Here is a 16,619-nt window from a genome sequence, read left to right on the forward strand (position 1 = left end):
TGTGAGTGAACTTTAGTTTACAGGTATAAGCAACATGCTCAAAAAACAGGTCTGGTTACTTCTCACTAAATGAGGGAAGGAAAAAAAAGCCTCACCAGTACCTTGTTTTGATTTTTTTAATGACTATGTAACAAAACCAAGCAACCATGAACAAGATAATTGTACATGTACATTCAGTAACTTCAGACGTGTTAGTCTACAACTAAATTGTGTGAATTGACCTCAATACTTGTTCCCTCCTTACTCTTCCTCCCCCCCTCACATGAAAGATTCATATACAGTGCAGCTCTGAGCCACTGCTCAAAGTCAGTAGAAATATTTTCGTTACCTTCAGTAGGAAATGTATTAGGCCAGGCATTGAAATAAAAGACTTTTCTGGCCTCTGTTTTAACTCCCTGTACCTCAGTGTTTGCTTTCATTGATCAGAATACCTCTCCTGACTATCAGATTAGTATTTTTTTTACTAGCAGGAATCCTCTGAGAGTTCACATATTTTTCCTTTTGACATGACTGCTTATTTCAAAGGCTGTTACTTGATTCAGATGTAAGATTTATATGATCCAAGATGTGCAACTTAAATTTATAATCTAATCATTTAATTTGATAGTGCAAATACAAAACTGGCAACTAAGTGGACCAAAAAAAATTTTCTTACAGGACAACTCTGTTCAATCCTTACTATTTCAGAAGGACTTCTTGGTAAACCCCGTTCAAAAAACACATTATCTGTTTTGTGTTAATAGATTGATCCCATGAAGGAGAACAGATTTTTATAACTCATTGTGTTGAAGACCTTGAGAGATTCTGCTGGATAAGTCTTGCAAGTGCTTCTTTACCTAGCAGGAAAACAAAACACATCAAACAAATTTTGGTAAGACAATGAATTATCGATATCATATAGTCAGATTTTGCGATCAGTGTATGTGACAACAGGAAGAGCAGAGACCAGGGAGATTTCAGGCATTTTAGAATTAGGTCTATAAAAACCAATTATGCATATCCCGTACTAAACATGGAGCACAGGTGTGCCTTAAACACCCCTTCTGGAAGTCATTTAACTTGCATGAAAATCAGCACTGGGTAATCTACATACTCTGTACTACTGAGTTAAACTTTCAACATCTATGTACACTGGATTTATACAGACCTTATATCCTAGTTCTTTTGTCTTTTCTTCCAGCATAGCATATTTTTCTTTGTTTCTGTTCAGATGATCCTTATCTCCAGTTCCCTCTACATGCTTCAGTTTCTGGTGTGAAATTTCTAATTGTTTCTGATAATGATGGTGTTTTTCAATTTTTGCTTCAAAGTGTTTCAGCTCCTCCTAAGACAACAAATACACACAGCTTCACAGGATTTTCTTTCCAAGGCTTCCTCTCTCTTTTCTTGCCAAGACATCCCTAATGCTCTTTCACTAAGTCAAACACAGAAAGCTTTTTCAGTTCCCTGCTTCTTAAGAAGGTCTGGACAATACATTATCATCACCACCCAGACATCCCATTTTGAAGGCAGGTGCTGAAAACGTCCCACTGCAGAGTCCTCAAAAGGAGACTGCTGATGGCTGTGAGATGCTAGGAGATGACAGCAGTGAGTACCAAATAAAAGTTTATACATAAGAATAGCGGACTGCGGGGAGGGAGACAACAATTTTTAAAAGAAGCCTCTTTTCAAAATCAGGTCCTGGATTTGCTATTTTCTGCTCAGACTTAAACGTTTTCTGGGTTTGCAGTCTGCTATGATGAACCTGAAATAGGATGAATTAATTAACAAAAAAAGCCCTCTCTGTTTGCCCCAAAGACAGTGGCCAGACTAACTGTGGTGTTCAGGGATGTATCAGAGATGGTCCTCAGATAACCTGGTACACTGCAAGGGAGACCAAAGAGTGAGTAATGTCTCCACCCACCAAGCCATGCTCTTGTTCTGCTACTTCAAGGCAGTAAATGCAGTTTCTCTGTGTCTTAGGACACATCCTCTGTGAAGACGATATGAACAGTTCAGACTGTTATGCCACTTACGGCAGCAGTTCTATGCATTACATCCAGAAAAACTCAGACAAACCCTACAGTGAAATCCCCCTGTTTGACAGAGTCCACTTAATTTTTGTCACTGGTGTGTTTCAGTCCTGGTGTCTGACAAAGTTCTTCTCATTTCAAGACAATTTTAAAAAAATATACAAAAATCCATTATCGTAATAGATCTTCTTCAGGTTTTAAAGCAAAGGGGTTTTGTTTCCAACATTTCTGACAAGAAAATAGTTTCCTTTTGCTGTAGAACATTCCAGTCTGTTTTACATACTCTGTTTGGGACCTCAGTTTGGGGTTTTACTGCTCTGATAAATCATTTTAGCTGCTCCTCTCAGATGATGTACCAGCAGAGCAGCACTTGCATCTTCATTATGAAACCCTTATGAAGGTTGATACTGTGGCCAGTCAGGAGAAGACTGTTCAACAACTTCAGCTGCTCAAACAAGGCTGAATGGAACCAGCACATGATTTCTTTAATTCTGCTTTCATGGACTTTTTAAATAGGCAGATGTTTCACTGTGATTCTTACTGTCTTACTTTTGTTAGGATGTCCCAACATTCACAGTAACAAGACAAGTTTGGTCTGGTGAAGAGGATTTGCATGAATGAAGATTTCTACTAAAACAGTAAAATTAATAAGCAGATATGTGTTCTTGATTATGCAATAGGGTTTTTCTTTTTCACTGCAGCAGATACGAAGGCCGAATTTACCTCTCGTGCAATTGTACAGTCCTGACCAAAATGTCCCACTGAGGTCAGCAGAAGCCTTGTTGCAGACTTCAGCAGGCTTTCCTCTGACACCCTTAAAAGCAGGGCCACTGAAATCAGTGTAATTAAAACGTTTGCTTCGTAAGAGAATAGGGCTGCATGTGAGGTAAAAGAAGTAAGATGGATCTTTGATATCTAAGAGACGGATTTCAATCTCTGTCCCAGGCAGTTAAAACTCTCTCATTACCTTATCTGGAAAAGAAGCTCAAGGTGTCCCTAGCCATGTCTTGGAGGGTAAGACAACATCGTAAGTACATGCAACTCCATGAAGAAGCCCTGAAGAGTTACTTCTCCAGGCTATCAATCAAAATCTATTCTGATAAACAGGCAGAGTCAGATGAAAAAAATAACCATTTTCTCAATGCAATTTGAATTAAATAAAACCAGTATGAACCCCACAGGAATTAATTTCTATAATATTTGCTTGAAAAGCGGTCTTTATCATGGTACTGTTGGGTCAGTTCAACACAGCTTCAACATGGGAAGTTAGCAGTGCAAGAGGTGGGCATGAGAGGGAAATTGTTGGGTGTATAGAGTACACTGCCTCCCAAAGAAGTAATTACATTAAGACGTTGGGTAAGAGAGGGAAATCTGGTGCATTGGAAACAAACAAGCAGGGCCTGATCTTTCAAAGATTTAAAATATGCAACACCTGCTTTCACAGGATTCAGAATTTTCATTTTGCTGATTATAACAAAACCATGCATATGACTAGTTACATACATGTTTATATATTTGAAATATTAAGCAGCATGAATCTTTTTTATGGTGTCTGAAGAGCAATACAGAAGTGGCTGCACTCAGAGTAACATCGAGTGTTTCTTTATGTGGGAAAATATCTTTCCATAAGAGATCTAACTGGAATTCTACTTACCCGAAAAGATTCAAGTTCTTTCTCAGTGAAATTGGCCGATTTGGCCATGTCCCACAAATCAATCACTCTTGGTTCTTCAAATTCTAAACAAACACATACCACTAAATGAAAATCTGGACACCATGCTTTTATGCCCAGCTTCTATGAAAGATGAGCATGCTTTCCCACATACATACACACAGATATATTAAGCACTGCATTACTAGTAGCTCTACTTGATTGAAAAGGGAGAAAAATCCAAGTACTTAACTTCAAACTATAGTATTGCTGTAGCAAGTATTTTTAAAAAAGCAAAAAAACCCTAGGAACTGAATAATGGCACTGCTTGCCCTACATGTCGTCTCACTTACCTGCCCTCTTGGGGCTGAATGCATAATATCCCTTCTCATGTGGGCATGGAAGACAGAACTATCATCTTTACAGGTTCTCCCTATCCTTTCATTAGGCTTCTAGTGTTGGCTTCTAAATAGAACAGGCTGGCTGGCTCTCTTCAGCCCATTGTGGTCATACCATGTACTGTGATACTGTGACTACATCTTATTACTTGCCCACTGACTTTTTTTTTTTTAAATGAAATTAATCCCAAATAAGCATAAAAACCACTGTATCGTACCACTGGTTGTATCATATCCCTGGTGACTGACTTTACGCAAACGCTCAAACCCCTGATTGATGCTTCTTAGCTTGTCTTTGAGTTCTCTGTGTTTGTTGTGCAAGATTTCCTCTTTCACCAGGTTCTCTTCAGATGGATTGATAACATTTTTGTGGATATCTGTTGAAGAAGAAAAGTGTTATTGACTGTGGGCCAAATCCTGATAGGTCAAAAGCTCCAGAAATCCCCCAAATCTGAGGTGAATAAAAGATGGTAAGTTCTTAGCATTTGAGCTGAGTGTAAATAAAGCATCAACACCACACTTCAAGGAGCAGTAATTCCTTTTGCAGGTCAGTATTAAGATCACTGCCCCTCAGTGCTCTGGAGGGTGGTATTACAGAAATGCCTTTTCACTCCTGCTGGCCACCAGCCAAGCTTTCAGTAAGGAAATGTTCGTATTTTCCTAGGTTAGCAATATCCCAAGGAAATGGGATAGGGGTGGTTGATGAGTCCTGTGCCCTCTTCCCTGGGCATTTCATGAACCAATCAGGACATCTGATGTTGAAATGATTTACAGCAGCTTCCAGTTTGGACTCTACAATGCAAACATCAAACTGCCTATAAGCTTTAGAATACTTTGGCTCTAACAATTTTAGCTAGGATTAGTACAGCAAGCTGGATTCAGATCCTCGATGTTTTAATGCACCTCAAGCTCAGTGCCTAAGATATTCAAGTATATCCTCTTGGGCTCCCAGCTGGTGAGATAAAACATGCATGTTCTGCAGACTTTAGGACCACATTTTGCAGCAGTGGATCTACACTAGCTGCATAATTTCCAGTAAACTACTATGGCAATCATTGCTAATCTGATGGTATCTTCCCTGCTTGAAACGCAGGCAGAATCAGAAAACTGAAATGGCAACATTTTCATTAGCTGGCAAGATTTTTGGCAGCTAATGCAGAACTAAACCCAGCAAGTATCTGGAAATGCCAGCATCTGCCAGCAGTTCTGACACAAATGTCAGACTTGAGGAGTTTCAAAGAAACTTGGAAACAATGGAGGCAATGGGCAGAGAAAAGAGTTGTACTGATCTCAAAACATCAGAGAAATGTTCAGGCACCTTCTGTTCTGCTCACGGTCTCCAGCAGAATATTGTATTCACGAATCTTTTCTTTGTGATGCTTAAATTCTCGCCAAAGCTTATCCAACTCCTCATCAGAGAACTTCCCAGAGGTCTTGGCCTGAAAGAAACATGAGCTCATCATGCTTTCCAGGCCAAAACTTCCCACCACATTTAGAAAATTATTAAGTCCAGCTTTTCCTGAAGATCTTTTGTTTTAAATCCCTTTATATTATTACGAGGTCAGGATTTAGACATCGACAGATATGGTGGCTTTAATCATGTCAAAAGGAAGTTTGCTTCAGACTTATGAAGCTAGACTTGCTATGGACTACCCAGTGAGAAGTGTCTGTCATTTCTATTCCATGGGAAATAATTTAATACAGAAATAAGGGCCATGGAGCTCCATATGCAACTGTAAGGGGACTTTTTGCATGAGGGATGCAGCCCTATATTAAGCACAGTCTTTACTTAATCTTACTCTACTGGCAAGTGAAGATTTTATCACTGCCGTGCATTTGCTCTGCAGTGATTTGTTCCTCACTGGACTACTTTTTTAGCAATTAGGGGAGTACTGGTCGGACAGCTGGAGCACTACCCACAAATCTGGTGACCTATTTGCTGCAATGCATGATCAAAAGCGAACGTTTTTGATACCTATTCAGCCCCAACCCTTTTTTCACTTAGGGAACATTTCTATCTAATGCACTTTACTGTTCCCCAAAGCACATGACATCATGTCCCTTGCCAGAGCTGTATCTAGTTACAGTAACATTTTAAAACCCAGCAAATCTTTTTCTCTGCTTTACTACCACTGCACTAGACTGGTGTAAGAATTCTTTGCTTTACCTGACTACTTGTTTCTTAAACCTTGAATTCTTTAATTTTTGAAGATTATGTCTTCGTCAGTTTTAACTGCCCAGACTGACTGTACACTTTCTATTTTTTATGCATTAATGCAAATCCTGGAAATTTTCACTTGAATACCAGGTTGGGAAAGTCCTTATTTAACACCCCCCACTATACATTTCACTTCTAAACAGCCTATGAAATGGTTCTATTTTAAATGCATCTTTTTTAAAAAAGCCCAGAAACAACAATAAGAAAAAAAGGAAAAACACCCTAGGTACACCACCACACAGTGTAATAGTCACACAAAGGGAAATCATGAGTTCAGTGAAATTTGAGGAAAAACTCTGTCCGTCCTCAGCGGACCCAGGATCTTATCCTCCATGCAGACTGACACGAATGTTTTCTTTGGCAAAGAGAACCTGCCACACCTGGTGACCTGGATGCAGGTGGGATGCTCTCAGGGCACAAAGATGCGAGCTACAGAGCACAGCAGCTTGGCCAGTACTTAAAAGCAGAGTAGTAAAGCTATTCAATTCCAAGTCTGGGGGCTCTCAGAAGACACAGGCAATAGTTCAATGAAGAAGCATTGATTTCCCACACTCCAGTTCCTGAAAACCTTACTCACCTTGCTCCATAATTTTTCCAGTCTTGGATCATCTAGTGTATCACTTTCTGTGCCGTCTTTAATGTAGTTGGTATCAACTAGTTGAGAGTCCTTCTTTCCATTCATTCCATATTTAGTCATAATGACTGCAAGGGAATAGAAGATACAGAAACATTAGAACCAACTATGGATGTATGGAAGATAAGAGATGGGCTACATCCTTACTTGCAGAGCTGGATTTTGCAGTTCACACTGGAAAAGCTAACAGTTTAAGACACAGAGGTCACAGGCTTAATGACCTCTTCTGAAAACATCAGGAGCAAAGGAATCTGTTAGCCTCCTGCAGCTCCCCACTGACCTCCAAAGAACTCGTGTGTGCTCAGTGTCTGGAAAGACAACCTGTTATTTAATGGTTCAAACACAAACACAGGTGTCTAACCATGCATGTGTCTGATGCAAAGTTTAAACTCCTTCTGTAAAGATACACCTTACCATTTAAGTTGCGTCTGAGCTTGGCTTCTTTTTCTCCATCTTCATCTAGCCCTTCAGCCTTCAGTTTTTTCCACCTTAGCTCATCCTTTTCTTGTATTTTTAGATCACTGTGCAACTCTGCCAGTTTCACAGCAGAGAGATGAAGCTAACAAGAACAGAGAAAGGTTTGTATTCAGTTATGTGGAGTCACCTCTTGCTGCAGTGTTACCTCAGAAGCCAGTATAGATGCGTAGCCAGTATAGCACAGCATTTTTTTCTTTTACTCTAATGCTATGTATCCATCTGAATTTAAGGGCCTTAAGGTATGAGCCACTGCATACATAACATCTCTTGCCTATGAACATGGCTATGCCCCCAGCATACCAGTGTTAACAGAGAGTGATCATGTAGCCTTCTCTATCAGCTCTTCAGCTACTTGGACAACAGTGAAATTACAGAAGGGTTAAAAATTTGTGTCTTTCTTTGGTGTTCCTTCAAGTAATATTTAAATGGGATTTTTCCCCCCCTTTTAACGGGACCGCCTTCTAAAAATGCTTCTACCTTAAAAATGTCCAGTACCAATAACAAAGAATGTAAAAAAAAATTGATTAAACCAATTGAGTTTCACTATTTCACAAAAGGCAGTAATGACCAAATTTCTCAAACAACATACCATTGCCACCACACGTGCTTTCTTGTGGACCACCTTCTAACCATGTAGTTATAGTGAGTCAGTAAATTTTATTTGTCAGTATGGTTCTGCAGACTACCAGGACACTGAGGATGGCCTTGCAGGTCAAAGAGCCACTTCATCAGCGATTTTTACTATGATCAAGGTGCAAAATTTTCTAAGATCACTTCTTAACATGGTTTATGTGCATTAAAAACATACAAAACTTAGCGGTATTCCTGTCCCACATAACAGAACAAAAAGATAAGATATTGAGGCTGAAGCTATGAAAAAAAATATTAAGATTTAAATGAATGATAGGTCAGCTTGAAATTTTGCGAAATATAGAGAAAACAGGAATAGAGACAATGACTAACATGCAGCAGGCTAAGCAGCAGTGCTGGAAGTTGAGCCTGAACTTCTGTACTTCCAGATTTTACACACTTTAGTTATTCAGTTTAAAACAAAGAAATGTAACAAATCATATTAATGCTTCAGGACTTCTTTTGTGTGTGTGTGTGCGTGCATGTTAATAACAAGACGGTGACGTACAGAAAAGCCCAGAGAAGAGAGGAGATCAAAAAACATGAGCAGTGTGACTTCCAATACAGTTCTGCCTGACCTGAGTCCTTCTACCTCTGACCACTGAGGAGCCAGCTCCTGGGAGCTCAGATCCAGCTCTGAACCACCTGGGCCCATCTGTCCTAGGACAAGCTTATTTACTGGAGGGTCTTTTTTTTTTGTCATTAAAATTAGATTACAGTTTATAAAAATTCTCATTTTCAGCGAGGAAGCAGTATGTTTAATAAACACAGACTCAGAACTCAGTATTATTTTTAAACATCATAATGATACTGAAAAGATTCAGCCATTCATTTGAGTGTCAGCAGGTTACTTGAAAGTAACTAGGAAAAATGTCATTATTTTGAGCTAATGCACTGAATTCCTATTGACAGGAATTCAGGAACCTATGCACATTATTGTTTCTGCTTTCAGCTTAGGCTGTCCTATTAATTAGTCTTGTGCTACTGAACATAATTATTTTAATTTTTAAACTAAGTTTTTTTCCTGTATCTTGCACTTGGCTTACTCAAATAATTTACTAAAATCTAGAGTAGTTAGAATCACAGGTAAATACAAAACTTATAGAACACGTTAAAACTTCTGATCCTTCTAATACTAAAGCAAAGGAGCATCCCTACTGTCTTCTTTACCATCTACTTTCGGGGAACTGCTTGATAAAAGCTAAGCACTTAGAAGGAACCACTTTATTTATGAATTTTAGTATGTGCTAAAGTCAAAAAACCTTAATCATGTACTTATTTGCTTTTCTGGAGCAGGATGATCTGGACAGCCAGAGTGTCATTGCTGCAGTGGCACCAAGTAACAATGCTTTGCTCAGCAAGAATTGTGCCCTGATGCTTCAGGAGGAAGACTGAGTGAAAAGTTTGCTACAAATTGTGAACGAAATGACTGATCATCTGAGTAGTTCTGTACTCTAATGTCAGCATTCAAGTAGCGTGGACTTAATATGTAGTTAGGCTGAGCAAATCCAGGAAAAAAAATCACCAGCAATAACTTAGATAACAATTAATTCAGCTCCTAAGTACTGCAAAAATACGAAAATACGATCTTTTAAATGTATGACTTTATCATCAGAGACACACTATTGTATAAAAGATTACACAATGCAGTTTATGTTAGATACTCTCTGCAGTTAGCACAATCTCATAAACACATACAGTTTTGTGTTTTCTAAAAGTTCAAAGAATATCAGAACTTCTAAACATAAAGTTTGGAGACCGCATCATCAATCAAACATTTTAAACTCTTAATAAGAACTAAGGAATTACATTAAGCCCATTGTTCCTTAAGGGAAAAAAGAAAGATTCTATTCAAATTTCTCCCAATCCCAATAATATTTTTCTGATTCTCATTATCATTTAGTATGAAACTCAAGTAACTGTCCTTTTAAACATTATAAATCCTTTGAAACCTGTTGGAAGCCCCTTGCCTGTCCCATTTATATAACACAGAAGTGAATACATAGGCTAATTTAAAGTATATAGTTCAAGAACTGCTTCCTTCAAGATCATCTCATGTAGGACCCTGAATGACACCAGGTAAAAACTGTCAACAGGTAAGACTCCATATCACTTTACTAACATCAGTCATATGTTGGAATAACTAACTAGAAGCAGAGGTGAAAAGCTAAGTTTAATGATTAAATAACAAAGGACCAAGTTCCTTACGCTCATTCCTTATGCTGCTTGGACATTAACATCCAAGATAGGTACCTGACAAGTCTGGGAATGAGTGCCGGAAATCTGTGAAACATTGCAACAATTAAGTCGTTTGCTGTTCGCCTGGCTACAATCATTACCTGCAATATCATTACCTACACCCTTACTTCTGAAAGAAAAGGGTTCTTTACTACAAATTTTTCAGGTGTAACATGCCCTAGATTCTGGAGCCCACTGCTGCTTTGGGATGGCCGGGAAGCCCCGATAACAAGCGATGCTAGAACTACACTGATGGCAACAACCACAGCACAGTGGATCACTAGAGACTAGCAGGCCAAACCACATACCTCGTGAAACCTACATAATATTTGTCATTGGTTCAAATAACTATAGAATTAGGGTCTGACTAAGAAGAACTCTTGTATTAAAATCACTTTTAAAAGTTGTTATATAAAACATATACCTATGAAAAGAGATGCTGGAGAAAGACCAAGCCCTCCCTCCCTCATGGAAACAGGAAGGAATTCTGGCTTGCCAGCTCCTGGTTCCCACTAAGTAATGCTTTGGGGCTTTCTGAAGGACTGCTCATCCAGCTGTGTGTTGCAATGCTGAATTGCAATATCCCTCTTCTATGTCAGAACAAAGGAGTTTCTTATTTTCAGTAGTATCTTCACCACTACCAAAATGAAGGAAAGAGAGTTCAGCATTAGCACACACAAATATTTCAAAGCAGGTCTAACACAGAGGCATAGTTTTCCTCTTATTTCAGACCTTGCCCAGACATACTGAAAAATCACTTTCTAAAACACAGGCTGGGTGTCAATTGTACTCAAAAGTGAAATATAGATGGTGGCAAATTTAGTTCAAGTAGGTGTTGCCTCTCTAAAATCTGACTCACACATATAGAATTTACTAAAGCTTAGTTCTTTACTCTGACAGAGTTAATTTCATTTTACATTTTAGCATCTTAACACAAATGATGTAAAGCATCTCAAATTTGAATTCCAGAAGATCCAGGTATGAAAATGAAAAAAGACTGTAATTAGAAAAATAAGAGGAAACTGACAATACTATCATATAGTTTATTTCTAGTCTCCCTGTTGTTTCTTCTTCATCTGTCAGTTCACAGCTGGAGTTTCATTATCAGACACTGCCCTATCCCCCACCCCATCCTTCTCCCTTTGAGGGAAAGAGTATTTTTGATACCTTCTTTTGGCACATTGGGAGGCAACATTACGGCAGGGGTTCTATTTTTTCAATAAACCCAGGAATGTCCTGCCTCTAATTCAATAGCTCAGGCTGGGCAATGTCTATCCAGGATACAGGTAATCAAGAATTAATATTAAATATATTCCTTTGCCTGAAAGAACTGAACCTTTACCAGCCATGACCCTAACTTCCATGCTCCACGATATTCAGGGGATTAATATGGGTGCGCAGTGCATTCCTCCCCTCCTCTTGGAGCTGTTCTGCTTAGCTGTAATTAAATATTTCCACTGTAATTAAAATATTTTTACTGTATTTTCACTTTAATTAAATATTTTTTTAGCTCAGAGTGAGAGAAACTCAAGTATCACTGTCAAAATTAAGTCTCTCATCTGGGAATGGTGATACCCATTTGCTGGTCCTCCCGCATGTAACTACATCACTTGGTATAAATGAAGGTGACATAACCACCAAGGTGGAGGGTTTCTTACTCTCCTGTGCAGTGAGCTTCTGTCCTGTGTAAAGTAGGAACTAAGGCCACCGTCTTCAGACAGATGAGAGCATCATGCCCCTTAACAAAAGGGCTAAAGCATTCAACCAGTGAACGCAGGAGCCTGTCTCAGATCCTCCATGGTACTAGAGGGTCTTCACTCTCTCTTCCACTTCTTGGGCATGTGGTTTAACTGCTGGATTTAAACATGGGAAGATCAACGCTTCCCATGACACAGATATATATGGCAGGAGAGGGAATGGAGATACCTCTTGAGAGAGGACCTTACACAGCACCACTGTTCCCAGCCGCCTGGGACAGCCCCCAGGGAGCAGGGCTGTGTGGGTCCTGCTCAGAGCTGCCCGTCAGGGGCAGCCGGGCCTGAAAACCAAACAAAAGCCACCGTAGCCCAGAGGCCCAACACCAAGCCGGGGCCTGTCGAGGCGACGCCGGGCCAGACAGCCTCGGTTTCTCCTCACACAAGTCCGCCGCTCCAACTGACGCCCGCACCGCTTCTCCCGCCGCACCCCATCTCCTGAGGCGGCTGACAGAGAATGTGCGAAGGACACTGTTGCCGAAGCGGCCAACCCCGACCCTGGGTCCCGCTCAGAGCTCTGCCAGAGCACCCCCTCAGGGCGCCGCCATCGTCCCCGCTCCTCCCGCGCCGCCTCACTCACCCGCTGCGCCTTCTCCCAGACCTGGTTCAGCCTCACCACCCGGAACTCGCCGGCCTCCCGCCGCTTGGCTTCGGCGGCCGCCAACCCCTCGTTGGCCTCCCGAGAGTACTTGCTGGCCTGAACGCCAGCGGCAAAGAGGAGCGCGGTACCGAGAGCCGCCAGAGCCCGCGGCGCCGCCATGTCGCCCGGACGAGGAACTACAAGTCCCGAGATGCCGTGCGGCTTCCCGCTCTCAGGCCGCCGGGCGGGCGGCCGCTGAGGTGCGGGATGTGCCCCCTCCTCGGCGGGGGAAAGGGGTGTTTGTGTAGGAAAACAGGCTGAAAATCCAGTTTAGGTCGAAAATCTAGTGTCTAGTTTGGAGTCGGGGTAGCGTGAGAAGAGTTAAGTTTGGGCTGTTTCTCTTCAAGCGGCTTTGTGTCATTCTCCTGAGTGTTTGCTTCACAAAATGTGGAAGTATGCTGAATGTGGCAGGTTTTGTGAGCGGTTTTTTTCACAGCCTGTAGTAGCTACAGTGAATGCTCTCCTGCATCCTGTGTGTCCCTCAGTGAGGTGTTGCTATCAGCTGTGCAAGGAAAAGGTGACACGATGGGTTTAAACACCACCCCTTTGATCAAACAAAGTTTTCGGATATTAGCACAATGTTCGAGTATACAGAGGAAGAAAAGGCAGCTCAGGAAGGGTGGAAAGCAAGAATGGGGACCAGTTCCCCAGTACTCCCTGGGAGGGGAAGAAGGACTCTTGGAGGTGGTAGTGGAGGACACCTCTGCCCAGGACAGCACATAGGGTTTGATGGTGTGGGGAGAAGCAGGATTGTGAGAAATGTAATAATGAGTGGATGAACTATGGGAATGGCCCTGAGGTCGGTGCAGTGAAGAAAGCTGTTCCTTCTCTTGTCTTCTTGATGAATCCTCTTCTGCACACTGCAAAGCTTGTGTAGTACCGGGTCTTCGGCATAGTTGGGCATTTCTGTGTTGAGTTTGTTTAGCAAAGTAGTGGTGGGGTTACTTTCCTGAGCCTAGCTGGTGGTGGAGGCAAAAGTTTACTTCATAAATTCACCTCAGATCTCATGTGTGACTTTGAGCAAATTAAAGTGTAGCTCTATAGTACTGTCAACACCAAGCCTTCATGCATTATAAATCAGTTCTATGAAAACAAATAGATTGCCTAAACTATAATAAGACTTCTGAAAACAATGCCCTGGGGAGGATTTTTACTGGCCTCTCCTTTTTGCCCTGTAAACAATATAAACGTCTTGTCTTTTCTCTTCCACATTTTCCTAAGTCAATGCAGAGATTCTCAGTCATGTGAACCTAGAAACTGTTGCTATAAGACTAAATTGCAGAAGTGGGCAAAAATATTGCAGTATACGTTGCATTGAAGAGCAATTGAAGTGAGCAGTGAAGTATACATTGAAGTATAGAGAAGTGATGGTGGGAAAAGAAGCCCATCAGCCTTACCCAAATCTTGCAGAGCTCTCCACATCAATTTTAGGATTTAGAGCTTGCTTTAGTCTCATTATTATAGTGTATATATGTATTGTTGAGTCATTTTGGAACAGATGGTTTCGTCTTGTCTGTCATTTGAAGTATTGATTGAGTTTTCAGGTTCTCTGCAAATAAATTAACCTCCATGCTATATAAACTCTTACCGGTTCCCACTCTTTTTCTTGTATTGAGCGTAGTCGTGCATAGCTTTATGCATTTGTTTGCTTGAGTTTTTGAGCTACACTGGGAAAATTTTTAGAAACAGGTAAGGGATGCAGCACCATTAGTTTGCTTATGCTGGCTTGTTGGATCTCATTCTCCAGTGCCTTTACATCTGTGTCAAATGACCCTCTCTGGGTCAGCCCACTGGCATGGTACTGCAAGAGGGGAAAAGAGGGTGTGTGCCGGGGGCTGTCGGCGGTGTGGGGCTGGGGACCAGGGGGTGTCGAGCCTTGGGGACTCATCAAGCAGTTCTCATGGATTCAGAGCCTATCCTGCCGGCACAACTGCCCAACGACCTTGGGTTGCAGGCAGCCCAGTGGCACAGCCTGCACACTGCCAGGGGACGGCAGCACCGTCACCCCCAGCACCGTGCCAGGGGGGGTAACGCTGGGAGCAGGATGGGGGAGAGGCCAGAGCACCTTCCCACAGCACAGGGGCCTCTGCTTGCACAGCTGGGCACCAGCCAAAATCCCCTCTGGCAGGTGCCCAGGGGGTGCTTTGCACTAACCTTCCTCCCTGGGGACCTGATGCTTCATTTTTGGGGGGGAGGCGCACAGGAGGGTCCTGCCTGCTCCTCTGGCAGCACTGCAGGACAGTGTGTGTGGGGACTGCGGCACCCTGCAGCGCTGGAACCTCAGCTCCATCACCACAAGGGGCTGTAGTGAAGGAGATGGCTGGGCGTGGGGATATTGGTGTGGTCAAAGACCATCCGGATCCTCCAGTGTTTGGGGCAAACACATCATTGAGCTGGCTGTGGCTGCCGGCGGCGCTGCCCAGGGTTTGTGACGCGGCTCCACACATGCTGTGCAGGGAGGACCCTGAGAGATGGGCAACCCCTGGGCGAGATGCTGGCATCACCCCACGGGGACGTCTGGGTCATGCTGGGGGGCAGGCGCTGAGCCCAGGCTGGGGAGGGGGAAGCACCACGGGAGCTGCCATGGGGCTGAGGCTACCCTGCCCAGGGGGGAGCAGTGAAACCAGGCCGTGGGGAGGGCATGGGGGTCCCCGTGGGTCCCTTCTCATGCCAGGGCTCCAGCAGGGACTTCAGAGACAACCAAAGGGTTTGATAATCCAAACACTTTATTTAGGCATCAAAAATTCTGACTCCTCATTAACAGGCATGTTGATATCTTTTAAATTGTTTTTGATTTTCACTTTCTTAGCAAACAAAATTTAGTTTAACAAATGTATGCCAATTAGAATAAATTTTCCCATTGAAGAAGGATGCAGCTGAAGCACCCTGTTGCGTGTCTGGTGCCAGGGGCCAAGCCCCCTGCACTGGGGCGGCAGCAGGGAAGGGTCAGTACTCCAGCATCTGGAAGCACTTCAGTTGCTCCTGCACCCAGGGCTCCTGGGGATCCGTGCATATCTTCCTCCCATTCCTGGTTACGAAGCTGCCGGGAGAAAACTGACATTGGGGCGCTCGGCTGGGTCCCGCTGGCAGCGCCCTGGATGTTCATGGCTGTGCCCCCTTCCCCCTCCTAGCCACCCTCGGACACACTTGGGGTGCTGCCCTGGCTGTCGCACCCTGTCCCCGGCAGTGTTGGGTACTCACATCACTCCTGGCTGTGGGCACTTGCTGCTGGTTTTGTAGGCAGAGGTGATGAAGCTGTGTGGGATGCGGTGGTACAAGTAGCTGAAGCAGCAGGCCATGGGGACGTCTGCGGTGGCAGAGAGACAGCCCCAGTGAGACCCCTGCTGCGGCAGAGGCTCTGCCTGGGGGTCCCAGGGGATTCATCATCACCTGTGCTGTATGCCCCGGGGACACCCCCTGGAAGCCTGCATCCCTGAGGCTGAGTCCAGCACTGGTGATGACCACCCGCTCCCAGCCCTCCCCATGGACACAAGGGTCCCATCAATGGGGATGGGGCTCTCTCCTGGGGAGGGACAGCAAACCTGGCTTCTGGACGGATGCAGCAACTCCGGAGTCACCGACGTGGGCCTCAGCTGGGGAGCAGATGGCCACAAGGAGCAGAGCAGCCAGGGTGGCTGCGGGGACCTTCATGGTGCTGCAGGGGCTGAGGGAACCACAAGCGATGCTGGAGCTGGGGTGGCTGCAGGGCTCTCCTCTGCACGATGCTTGGCCCCTGCTGCCACTGTCCTCCTTTTATCCCCTGGCCACTGGGAGGGCATGGAGTTTCAGGGAAAGAAAATGAGTGCATCATACTGGGGAAATTATGTCAGGATTGCCCAGTTTTGCTGAGCTGGAGCAGGCAAGGAAACTGCAGAAGGAGAAGTGCTGGCCATGGGGCTGCGACTTTCAGATTCAAGAGAGCACAAGTCTTATGAGAAGTGGCTGAGGGAACTGGGGTTGTTTAGCC

At 43.4% G+C, this 16,619-nt stretch overlaps 1 protein-coding gene and 1 long non-coding RNA gene across 2 annotated transcripts; both read right to left on the reverse strand.

Annotated features, from left to right (window-relative positions):
• Window positions 1-102: 102 nt before the first annotated feature.
• On the reverse strand, window positions 103-12,785 carry LRPAP1 (LDL receptor related protein associated protein 1). Its single transcript, XM_076335864.1, has 8 exons — window positions 12,593-12,785; window positions 7,328-7,472; window positions 6,857-6,981; window positions 5,380-5,500; window positions 4,280-4,438; window positions 3,667-3,749; window positions 1,148-1,324; window positions 103-836 (listed from the first exon to the last, which is right to left on the reverse strand). Exons 1-8 carry the CDS (start codon window positions 12,770-12,772, stop codon window positions 771-773), a joined length of 1,056 nt encoding a protein of 351 aa, XP_076191979.1. The 5' UTR covers window positions 12,773-12,785; the 3' UTR covers window positions 103-770.
• A 2,584-nt stretch (window positions 12,786-15,369) lies between these two features.
• On the reverse strand, window positions 15,370-16,246 carry LOC143160015 (uncharacterized). Its single transcript, XR_012995296.1, has 3 exons — window positions 16,195-16,246; window positions 15,854-15,959; window positions 15,370-15,692 (listed from the first exon to the last, which is right to left on the reverse strand). It is a non-coding gene; the product is annotated as an uncharacterized LOC143160015 (long non-coding RNA).
• Between the last annotated feature and the right edge of the window lie 373 nt (window positions 16,247-16,619).

Source organism: Aptenodytes patagonicus, chromosome 4, assembly GCF_965638725.1.
Source record: "Aptenodytes patagonicus chromosome 4, bAptPat1.pri.cur, whole genome shotgun sequence".
In the NCBI taxonomy this organism is placed as follows: Eukaryota; Metazoa; Chordata; class Aves; order Sphenisciformes; family Spheniscidae; genus Aptenodytes; species Aptenodytes patagonicus.

What these genes read in the sequence shown, in the direction of transcription:
- LRPAP1 (XM_076335864.1), bottom strand. Translation starts at nt 12,772, where the DNA reads ATGGCGGCGCCGCGGGCTCTGGCGGCTCTCGGTACCGCGCTCCTCTTT. An exon ending in TCTGGGAGAAGGCGCAGCGG is followed by an intron (nt 7,473 to 12,592) that starts GTGAGTGAGGCG and finishes TGTTCTTGTTAG; the next exon opens with CTTCATCTCTCTGCTGTGAA. An exon ending in GACCGTGAGCAGAACAGAAG is followed by an intron (nt 4,439 to 5,379) that starts GTGCCTGAACAT and finishes CTTCTTCAACAG; the next exon opens with ATATCCACAAAAATGTTATC.